Genomic DNA, 11238 nt, shown 5'->3' with positions numbered 1-11238 from the left:
AGTTGATTATCATGGCAGTGTAGGAATATCATGGCAGTGCATGAATTTCCATAGAAGATAAAGGGCTGATTTTCTAATATTTCTTTGATCTCCGGTCTCTTAGCTCCGAGCTGTAATTTCTGCAGCAGGTAACGTAATCTCCTGTCATTGTGACATGTAAAACTGATTATCATTTCTATACCCACAGCTGAGACACCGGCAGTCACACACCTGTTAAGTGTCTCATTTATTTTAATTTGTACCTCCAGGAACCGAATCCTTGGAAACTATACTGTATGGGGTCTGGAGGAGAACATATGAGCTGATAGGTCCCTGGCTGAGAAAACTCAGCAAGCAGAGCCCTCCCTGTCTGCAGCCCCTGAAATACCTCCTACACCTCTGCTGGCTTTCTGCTGCTGCTCTCCACAGCTCACAGACTTCTCCTCCATAGTATGATCCATTCACGCATTCGTTTAGGTCGTTTAAGTTTTCCAATGGGATTGTGATTGGCATACGGCTCTGGTAGCAGACCATTAAACAAGTGCATTCAACAAATTCATGAGTGTGGGGGGGCTTTGGGAAGCAGAATAACTCAACTGTGGGAAACACCCGGTCTGGAGAAGACATGGAGTGACGTGTGGTCCACACCTGGTCGGAGAAACGTTCTTCTAGTGCTATCTAAACAGTGTGAGGAACCAATTGCAGGATGGAAGCGGAGACGTTGGCGCTAAGCAATGTCACTTGGTTCCAAGAAGTTCCGAATGCCACCAAAGACACGTCTCACCCATTGGGCGTTGACACCAGCTTGTCATCGAAAGTGTTCATCACTGTTCTTTACATCCTCATCTTCTTGGTGGGTACCATAGGGAATGTGCTGACCATACAGCTGGTCCTGAAGAAGTGCAGCCTGCACAGCTTACAGGGCACAGTGCACTACCACCTGGTGAGCCTGGCACTGTCTGACATCCTCATCCTGGTAATCAGTATTCCCATAGAGCTGTATAACTTCATCTGGTTCCATTACCCCTGGGTTTTTGGGGACGCCGTGTGCAGATGTTACTATTTCATGCGCGATATCTGCTCCTACGCCACCGTGCTGAACATTGCCAGCTTGAGCTGTGAAAGGTACCTGGCCATCTGTCATCCCATGAAGGCTAAGATGATCATGTCCAGGAAGAGGACCAAGAAGATTCTCTCTGTCATATGGATCTCCTCTATCGTCTTTGCCCTGCCCATGGCTTTTATCATGGGGGTAAAGTATCAGAACCCAGAGGGAGAGCTTGACCCCTCATCTTTAGTGTGCACCAGTTTGGTGTCTACGGCCACCCTGAAGATCTTTATACAGGTACGTACCAGATTTTTTACTACAATTCCATCATTTATAATCCGAGAATGTAGCAGACTGAATTTGTCATGTAACTTTGTTTTGCTCATGGACTGGAAGATTAACTAAACCTTTGACACATTTTGCTCCATTTTTGCATCATTTTAATTGCAAGGAAATCAGTAAGGGGTCCGGATCCTGAGATCGCACAAAAGAAAACCCCCGAGAGCTGCGTAGCTCAGGAGACAGGAGTGATTGACAGAGAGAACAAACACAATAGAAAAAAGAGGCTGCGGGAACTTTGACATGGAAAAAAATAATTTTTACAAATATTAGTGGTAAGATTTTGTTAAGAAATTTGCTGTAAATTTTAGTCTGCAATCTCCTGTCCTTCAGCCTCAACTCTGCCTTTTCTGACAAACTCTGCTCTGCTACATCAGTAAATGTATCGGAAAGATGACATGAGATATGTCTGCGCTGATCTTACGGGACTGACCTGGCTCTAAGTAAAGGGAAAAGTAATCGCCTGAATTTCTGTGTAAATAGATTATCTCTGCAGTTTTCATAGTTTTACAATATTCCAGTTTGGATATCCCAGAGTTTATAATAAATGGTATGGTAGAATGGTTATCTGAAGATGTAGGAGAGCTCACTGTGTCACATGTCGTTGAGCTGACTTCGTCCTTTGGCACACCCCATTCCATCACATTTAGGGTATATTCAGATTTCTCATGGATTCCTGTACAGATTCTGTGCTGAAATCTTCGGCGGCTGTAATCATTGTAGGATCCTATCTACTCACATAAATGCAGGCTTCAGCCTAAGAGTGGAATCACATTAGGGCAGGTTCCCAGCAGAGAGAATTACCTTACCGAGGCTGCTGGGCATACATGAATTGGCCAATTTATGCGCTAAGTATTCTCAATTTTTCCTATTTTCTAGAGCCGTAATGCAACTCATATTTCATATATTTCATGTTTTCATGTTATATCGCTACAGAGTGCAACTCTATTTGTTGATGGACATATAAAGGGACTTTTTTTTACATAAAGGGGTTGTTTCAAGTATATAAATGGACAAAATGATAAAGTGTTTGTATAAATATGCGACTTTGCAATTTACCTCTTACTGAAAATCATACCGTTCTCAAGAACAGAAGGATTTTTAATTTTAAAGTGTACTGATCATTGCCAAGGTTACCAGCCACCTTAAAGTCCCAAAGTGTCTGGTTACCTAAGTAAAGAGTGATCAGTGTGAACAGGCTCTATGCTTTACAGCCTGCTCCCGCTGGTCTGAAGTTGGCCAGATCCCTGGATCCAACCAGCTTCAGTCCCCCTGCACATCTCTGATGTCTCCTATGTCCATGCATAACCCCTACCACTCTGTGCTTGTCCCAGTTATTAACTCCAACTATTCCGGTGAACTAACTAGTCCTGGGAAGAACAAAACTCTGCCACTAACAATATATATTTTATTGGGATTTTGTGTGATATGCTAGCACAAAGCAGCAAGTATTTGTGAAGTGAAAAGGAAATTATACATGATTTTCTATTTTTTAAATGAAAATCTGAAAATTGTGACATGCATTTGTATTCAGACCCACCATGAATTATTACTTTATAGGACAACCTTTTACTGCAATTATTGCTGCAAGTCTTTTGAGGACTGTCTCTATCAGCTTGGCATATCTGGATGCTAAGCTTTTTGCCCAGTCTTCCTTGCAAACTCGCTCTCGCTCAGTGAGATTGGATGGAGTCGTCTGTGAACAGCAATTTTCACGTCCTGTTAGATATTGTCAATGGGATTTTGGTCTGGACGGTGACTGGGCCATTCACAGACATGAATATGCTTTGCTCTAAATCATTAATTGTAGCTCTGGTAGGATGTTTAGGGTCATTGTCCTGCTGGAAGGTGAACCTACACCCCAGTCTCATGTCTTTTGCAGCCGGTAATAGGTTTTCCAAAAGAAGTGTGCTGTATTTAGCTCAACTCTGACCAGATTACTTGTCCCTACTAAAGAAAAGCATCCCTACAGCACAATGCTACCACCATATGTGATGGTGGGGATGATGTTTTCAGGGTGATGTGCAGTGTTTGTTAATTCTACTTTGGTTTTATATGACCAGAGCAGCTTTTTTCACATGCTATGTATGGGTGATAGCTAGCATGTGGAAGAAGGTGCCCTGATCAGATGAAGCCAAAGTAGAACTTTTTGGGCTAAATTAAAAGCACTATGTATCGAGGAAAACGGGCAGTGCACTAAAAATGCATTTGTTTTGAGCTAAAAAAAAAACAAAAACAAAATTTGCACAGTTTTGACTTTTACAGGCTCATTTGTTTGCCTACACATTGCTGGCTGCAGAATGAGTTGACTGAGAACCCGTCAGTAAGCTTATTCTGATGAGGCGCTTGTAAATCTTTCATATGTATTTTTCTGAACTCTTCTTTCCTGTTTTATGATCACAAAGTTTAGCTTTTGTATTGATGTGGTCTGTGTTCATAAACCAGTTGAGAGGAGTTCAGAAAATGACAGATAAAAGAGTTACAAACTCTCCCATGAGAAAGAACTCACTGACGGATTCTCAGTTACCTAATTCTACAGACCGTAAAAGCAATGCAATACACAGAGGCTACAGAAGGCAAATGGTGCAAAATTTTTAATGAAATCCAATTGTAAAAAATATTTTTATCGAAAAATATGTGCAATTAATGGAGACAAAAATGCCCCAAAGGTGTCTTTTAAATCTGTCAAAAAGTTGCATCCTGTTCAAATCAATGAGCTTTCTCCAACTCTGTTCATATGCTACAGAAAATATTTTAGCCCAATTCCAATTCATCAGTGTTTTGTTTTTGTTTTTTTTTCAAAATTCAGGCATAAATATCTTGAAATATCTAGGTTGCACTAAAATTTGCAAATATAAAAGACGTCGGCAGTGTTGGGGTGGCAGGGCTGCCACTAGGAATTTTGGGACCTCATACTGGCAAAATTTTTGGGGCCCCTTTGAGACTCCACCCAGGCTCCACCCCTGCCCCACCTCCACCCCTCGAACTGTCCACAGCCCCACCGCTCTCTCTTGGAAAAACACCACTTCTCACCAATCACACGTTAACAGTTGCCATCACTAGATCACACATATAGCCGGCAGCTTTTGTATTGGCCAAAAGATGTTTTAATCTGCCACCACGACAAGGTAGACTCTTTTAGCCGGGCCCTACTCTACTTTAGCCTATTAAATATTTGTTAGAATATGCAACACAATTTAGGTATATTTTTATTTATTTTTCAATTTTTAAAATGGCAATAATATCACATACAAGGGACAAATGCCACTGCACCATGTCCAGACCCCATATTACCACCACATGGTGACCAATAATACTACATACAAGGAACAAATAGCAACAAAGCATGACCAGACCACATATTACCACCACACAGTGACCGAATAATAGCACATACAAGGGACAAATACCGCAACACCATGACCAGACCACATATCACCACCACAGTGACAGAATACTACAATACTGATCATTAATAAAGAAAACAGAATACTAATATCACCATAAGTGCTATTATATACAGGAGCTCTGTACTTAGTATGCAGTGTCTGTGTACAGGTAATACAGGGATCACCAGTGACATTATACACAGGAGCTCTGTATATAATGTATAGTGTACAGGTAATACAGTAATCACCAGTGACATTATACACAGGAGCTCTGTGTATAGTGTACAGGTAATACAGTGATCACCAGTGACATCATACACATGACCTCTGTATATAGTGTACAGGTAATACAGTAATCACCAGTGACATCATACACAGGAGCTCTGTATATAGTGTATAGTGTACAGGTAATACAGTAATCACCAGTGACATTATACACAGACAGGAGCTATGTATATAGTGTACAGTGTACACGTAATACAGAATATATAAAGTGCTCTCAGTGAGAGAAACAAAATAGGAATCTTGTGGGTATGATACCTTTTAATGGCTAACAAATAATAGTGAATGTTGTTACAAAGCAAGCTTTCGGGACTGCTTATGTCCCTTCATCAGGCTGATATATATTTTCTACTGGCTAACACGGTACCAAACCACTTTTTTCGTTTCACGTAATACAGTAATCACCAGTGATATCATACACAGGAGCTCTGAATATAGTGTATTGTTGTGAACTCATTTTCTGCTCCACCAGTTGAGAGTTCTCCTTCCGTTCTCCCTCTGGTGGTGACAGGAGGTAGTGAGGTTGGTTTAATTGGTAGTGATCTGCCACATGATGAGGAGGATAGCGATTGGATCTCTGGAGTATCAGACTGGATATAAGACAGCCGACGCCCTATCCTGGTGCTGGTGATTCAGTCTGCTTCTCCGGTCTTGGACTTCAGCTCTGTTCCAGTCTTCTCAAGTTAAGTTTGTTTTTGCTGTTGTTCACACTTGCTCTTGTTGGTCAATTCAGTTTTTTGGTCAGCCAGCCTCTGCTGGGGTTGTGCTGAATTTCCACTCCTATTTATCTGTATTTGCCTTTTGGTCCCTTATTAGATTGGCCTCTTTTTGCTCTGTCTCAGAATATTTCAGAGTGCTGATATAGTGGGAGAAGTCTAGTGACTTCTGGGTTAATTTTGCTATCAGAAGTGTTGGACATTATTTTGGTAGAGTTTTTGGCAGATTGCAGACAGTGTCTTTCCTTTCCTGTCCTTTCTAGTTAGTCGGGCCCCATCGTTTGCTCAGCCTATTTTATTGCCTTTGTTTGTGTTTTCATCTTGTTTCACGTCAATACATGTGGGGGGCTGTCTTTTCTTTGGGGTCTGCTCTGGGGCAGTTAGTTTTCCTCTTTTCCTGCTTTAGGCTTATGTAGCTCTCCGGTTGTGATGAGGCATCTAGGATCATCATAGGTACGCTCCACGACATACCGCAGATTCTAGGGTGCTCAAAAGCAGGAGAAAATTGTTTAAAAAGGAAAAAAAAAAGTGTCAGAATTTTTTTTTTTATATTTTTTCCTCTTTTTCTCTGGGGCCGTAGGAGAATTTTTTTTTTCTTTTTCCTAATGGAGATTAAGCAACTGTCTGATCGTGTGGAGCAACTTGCTGCTGAAGTACAGGGAATTTCCACCTATCTCATTCAGTCACAAGCTGCTGAACCCAAGATTCCTACTCCTGATGTGTTTTCTGGGGATCAGTCTAAATTTCTGAATTTTAAGAATAATTGTAAATTATTTCTTGCCTTGAAGCCTAACTCATCAGGGAGCTCTGTGCAGCAGGTTAAAATTGTCATCTCCTTGCTGCGCAGCGATCCCCAGGATGGGGCTTTTTCTCTGACACCTGAAAATCCTATTCTGACTAATGTGGATGCATTTTTTCAGGCCTTGGGGTTGTTGTATGATGAACCTAATGCCGTTGATCAAGCTGAGAGAACCCTGTTGGCATTAGACCAGGGTCAGGATCCTGCAGAGTTGTACTGTCAAAAATTCCGAAAGTGGGCGGTCCTTACTACATGGAATGATAGTGCATTGGCAGCTCTCTTTCGGAAAGGTTTGTCAGAGACTGTAAAAGATGTTATGGTGGGATTTCCTGTTCCCTCTGGTCTGGATGGCTCTATGTCATTGGCCATTCAAGTTGATTGGCGTTTACGTGAACGTAAAACTACACAGGAGGCGCTGCCACCTTTTGAACAAATGTCTGAACCTGTGCAATGTGATGGGGTTTTGTCTGGGGCGCAGCGTCAGGAGTTTAGAAGGCGTAATAAGCTGTGTTTTTTCTGTGGAGACGCCTCTCATACTATTTCTGTCTGCCCTAAACGAGAGAAACGTTTTGCACACACATTTGCTGTGGGCAGTGTACAACCTAAGTTCCTTTTGGCAATTACTCTGATCTGCTCCTTGTCCACATTTTCCACTAAGGCTTTTGTGGATTCAGGAGCAGCTCTGAATCTGATGGATTTGGACTTTGCTAAACATTGTGGTTTGTCCATGACGCCTCTGCAGACGCCTATTCCTTTGAGGGGTATTGATGCCACTCCTTTGGCGGAGAATAAACCTCAGTATTGGACCCAGGTGATAATGCGACTTGCCCCAGACCACCAAGAAAATTGTAAATTTTTGGTGCTGAATAATTTGCATGATACTATTGTTCTGGGTTTCCCCTGGTTGCAAACTCATAACCCAGTTTTGGATTGGAAATCTGGGTCTGTGGTGAGTTGGGGTTGTCAGTGTGTTCTTAGGGACGCTCCTGTTTTCTCCACCTCTCCTCAGTCTCATGATATTCCTGATTATCTGGCTGATTTCTCTGATGTATTTAGTGAGAATAAGTCTGCGTCTTTGCCTCCTCATAGGAGTTATGACTGTGCAATTGAGTTGATGCCTGGGTGTAAATTTCCCAAGGGTCGGCTTTTCAACTTATCATTACCCGAACATGATGCTATGCGATCCTATATTAAGGAGTCGTTGGAGAAGGGTCATATTAGACCATCCTCGTCACCTTTAGGCGCTGGGTTTTTTTTTGTGGCCAAGAAAGATGGTTCATTAAGACCGTGTATTATCGTTTCCTTAAAAAAATGACAGTTAAATATCAGTACCCGTTACCTCTGATGTCTGATTTATTCTCCAGAGTTAAGAGTGCCTGCTGGTTTACTAAGCTTGACCTCAGGGGGGCGTATAATCTTATTCGCATCAAGCACGGGGATGAATGGAAGACAGCGTTTAATACTCCGGAGGGACATTTTGAGTACCTGGTGATGCCTTTTGGGCTCTTGAATGCCCCTTCTGTCTTCCAGTGCTTCATGAATGATATTTTCCGGGACTTTGTGGATAAATTTTTGATCATCTATCTGGATGATATTTTGATCTTTTCTAGTGATTGGGATTCCCATGTGGAACATGTCCGGACTGTGTTCCGGATTTTGAGGGAGAATTCCCTGTTTGTTAAGGGATCGAAATGCCTTTTTGGTGTACAGAGGATTTCATTTTTGGGATTTATCTTATCTCCATCGACTATTGAAATGGACCCGGCCAAGGTACAGGCCATTTATGATTGGGTTCAGCCTACTTCTTTGAAGGCTCTCCAGAAGTTTTTGGGTTTTGCTACTTTCTATCATAAATTTATAGGTAATTTTTCTAGTATTGTCAAACCACTGACTGATCTGACCAAGAAGGGAGCTGTTGTGCTGAATTGGTCTCCTGAGGCTGTCTCAGCATTTCAGGAGCTTAAGCAGAGATTTACTTCAGCTCCAGTTTTACGGCAACCTGATGTCTCACTTCCATTTCAAGTGGAGGTAGACGCTTCTGAGATTGGTGCAGGAGCTGTTTTGTCCCAAAAAGACCCTGTGACTTCTAAGATGAATCCCTGTGCCTTCTTTTCTCGAAAGTTCTCCCCATCTGAACGTAACTATGACGTGGGGAATCGGGAATTGCTGGCCATGAAATGGGCATTTGAGGAGTAGAGACATTGCTTGGAGGGAGCTAGACATCAATTTGTGGTCCTCACCGATCACAAGAATCTGACTTATCTGGAGTCGGCCAAATGCTTGAATCCTAGACAGGCTAGATGGGCCTTGTTTTTCACGCGTTTTAATTTTGTGGTCTCTTTTCTTCCGGGCACTAAGAATGTTAAGGCAGACACCCTTTCTAGGAGTTTCTTTGTTGATTCTCTCAATGTGACCGAGCCTACTGCTATCCTAGGTGAGGGGGTAGTTCTTTCTGCCATTTCGCCCGATTTGAGACGCGCCCTGGAGGAATTTCAGGAGGATAGGCCTGAGCGTTGCCCTATGGGAAGATTGTATGTTCCTGACCAGTGGAGAAAGAGAGTGATGTCTGAAGTCCATTGCTCCGCATTGGCTGGTCATCCAGGTATTTTTGGTACCAGAGATTTGGTGAGTCATTCGTTTTGGTGGCCTGCCTTGTCTCGTGATGTCAGGAATTTTGCACAGTCCTGGGGAACTTGTTCTCGGTCTAAACACTGTTCTCGTTCTAGTGGGTTGCCCCTGCCGGTGCCCAAGAGGCCATGGACCCATATCTCAATGGATTTTATTTCTGATCTTCCTGTCTCTCAGAGAATGACTGTTATCTGGGTGATTTGTGATAGATTTTTGAAGATGGTCCATCTTGTACCACTCCCAAGGTTGCCATCTTCTGCTGAATTGGTACCCTTGTTTTTACAACAGGTGGTTCGGTTACACGGGATTCCTGAGAACATTGTGTCCGATAGAGGGGTCCAGTTTGTTTCCAGATTCTGGAAAGCCTTTTGTTCCAATCTGGGAATTCAGTTATCCTTCTCCTCCGCGTTTCATCCCCAGACCAATGGGCAGACTCAGAGAACAAAGCAGACCCTGGAGTCTTATTTAAGATGTTTTATATCTGCTGGTCAAGATGATTGGGTCTCATTTTTGCCCTTGGCCGAATTTGCACTGAACAATAGAGCTAGTTCTGCCACTTTGATGTCACCCTTTTTCTGTAATTTTGGGTTTCATCCTCGATTCTCTTCAGGGTAAGTGGAATCTTCGTCCTGCCCAGGAGTGGACACTGTGGTTGTGAGAATGCAGCAGGTATGGGACCAAGTGGTGGATAAGTTGTCACTCTCTCAGGAAAAGGACCAGCGTTTTTCTAACCGGCAAAGGACCATTGGTCCCCGGTTTAAAGTGGGTGATATGGTTTGGTTGTCGTCTAAGAATATTCCTATGAAGGTTGCATCTCCAAAATTTAAGCCAAGATTTATTGGACCTTATAAGATTTTGGAGATTCTTAATCCTGTTTCTTTTCGATTGGCTCTTCCAGTTACGTTCAAAATCCACAACGTATTTCACAAGTCACTGTTGAAGAGGTTTGTTGAGCCAGTAGTTCCTGTGGCGGCACCTCCTGACCCTGTATTGGTTAAAGGCAATGTGGAATATGAGGTAGAGAAAATATTGGATTCTCGTTTGTTTAGACGGAGACTCCAGTATTTGGTCAAATGGAAGGGTTATGGCCAAGAGGATAATTCTTGGGTCTCTGCCTCTGATATTCATGCCAATAAATTGGTTCGTGCTTTTCACCGGGCCCATCCTGATCGGCCTGGTGGCATGGATGAGGGTTCGGTGACCCCTCCCCAAGAGGGGGCACTGTTGTGAACTCATTTTCTGCTCCACCAGTTGAGAGTTCTCCTTCCGTTCTCCCTCTGGTGGTGACAAGAGGTAATGAGGTTGGTTTATTTGGTAGTGATCTGTCACCTGATGAGGATAACGATTGGATCTATGGAGTATCAGACTGGATATAATACAGCTGACGCCCTATCCTGGTGCTGGTGATTCAGTCTGCTTCTCAGGTCTTGGACTTCAGCTCTGTTCCAGCCTTCTCAAGTTAAGTTTGTTTTTGCTATTGTTCACACTTGCTCTTGTTGGTCAATTCAGTTTTTTGTGGTCAGCCAGCCTCTGCTGGGGTTGTGCTGAATTTCCACTCCTATTTATCTGTATTTGCCTTTTGGTCCCTTATTAGATTGGCCTCTTTTTGCTCTGTCTCAGAATATTTCAGAGTGCTGATATAGTGGGAGAAGTCTAGTGACTTCAGGGTTAATTTTTTTATCAGAAGTGTTGGACATTATTTTGGTAGGGTTTTTGGCAGATTGCAGACAGTGTCTTTCCTTTCCTGTCCTTTCTAGTTAGTCGGGCCCCATTGTTTGCTCAGCCTATTTTTCTGCCTTTGTTTGTGTTTTCATCTTGTTTCACCGTCAATACATGTGGGGGGCTGTCTTTCCTTTGGACCTCTGTATATAGTGTACAGGTAATACAGTAATCACCATTGACATCATACACAGGAGCTCTGTATATAGTGTCAGTGTACAAGTAATACAGTAATCACCAGTGACATTATACACAGGAGCTCTGTATATAGTGTATAGTGTACAGGTAATACAGTAATCACCAGTGACATTATACACAGGAGCTATGTATATAGTGTAC

At 42.6% G+C, this 11238-nt stretch overlaps 1 protein-coding gene across 1 annotated transcript in view; it reads left to right on the top strand.

The window, feature by feature from the left end:
- The first annotated feature begins 430 nt into the window (after positions 1-430).
- NTSR2 (neurotensin receptor 2) overlaps positions 431-11238 on the top strand; it is an 84814-nt gene continuing 74006 nt past the window's right edge. The window contains exon 1 of the mRNA XM_073568242.1: positions 431-1324. Coding sequence (XP_073424343.1) covers positions 686-1324 — 639 coding nt within the window. The 5' untranslated portion in view covers positions 431-685. The remainder of the gene's footprint in view (positions 1325-11238) is intronic.

The sequence above is a fragment of the Dendrobates tinctorius genome, unplaced genomic scaffold (assembly GCF_039654945.1).
Source record: "Dendrobates tinctorius isolate UK_male_01 unplaced genomic scaffold, ASM3965494v1 ptg000021l, whole genome shotgun sequence".
Taxonomy (NCBI): Eukaryota; Metazoa; Chordata; class Amphibia; order Anura; family Dendrobatidae; genus Dendrobates; species Dendrobates tinctorius.
Note: the sequence above shows the minus strand (reverse complement) of the source record. Positions and strands in the feature narration are given on the sequence as shown.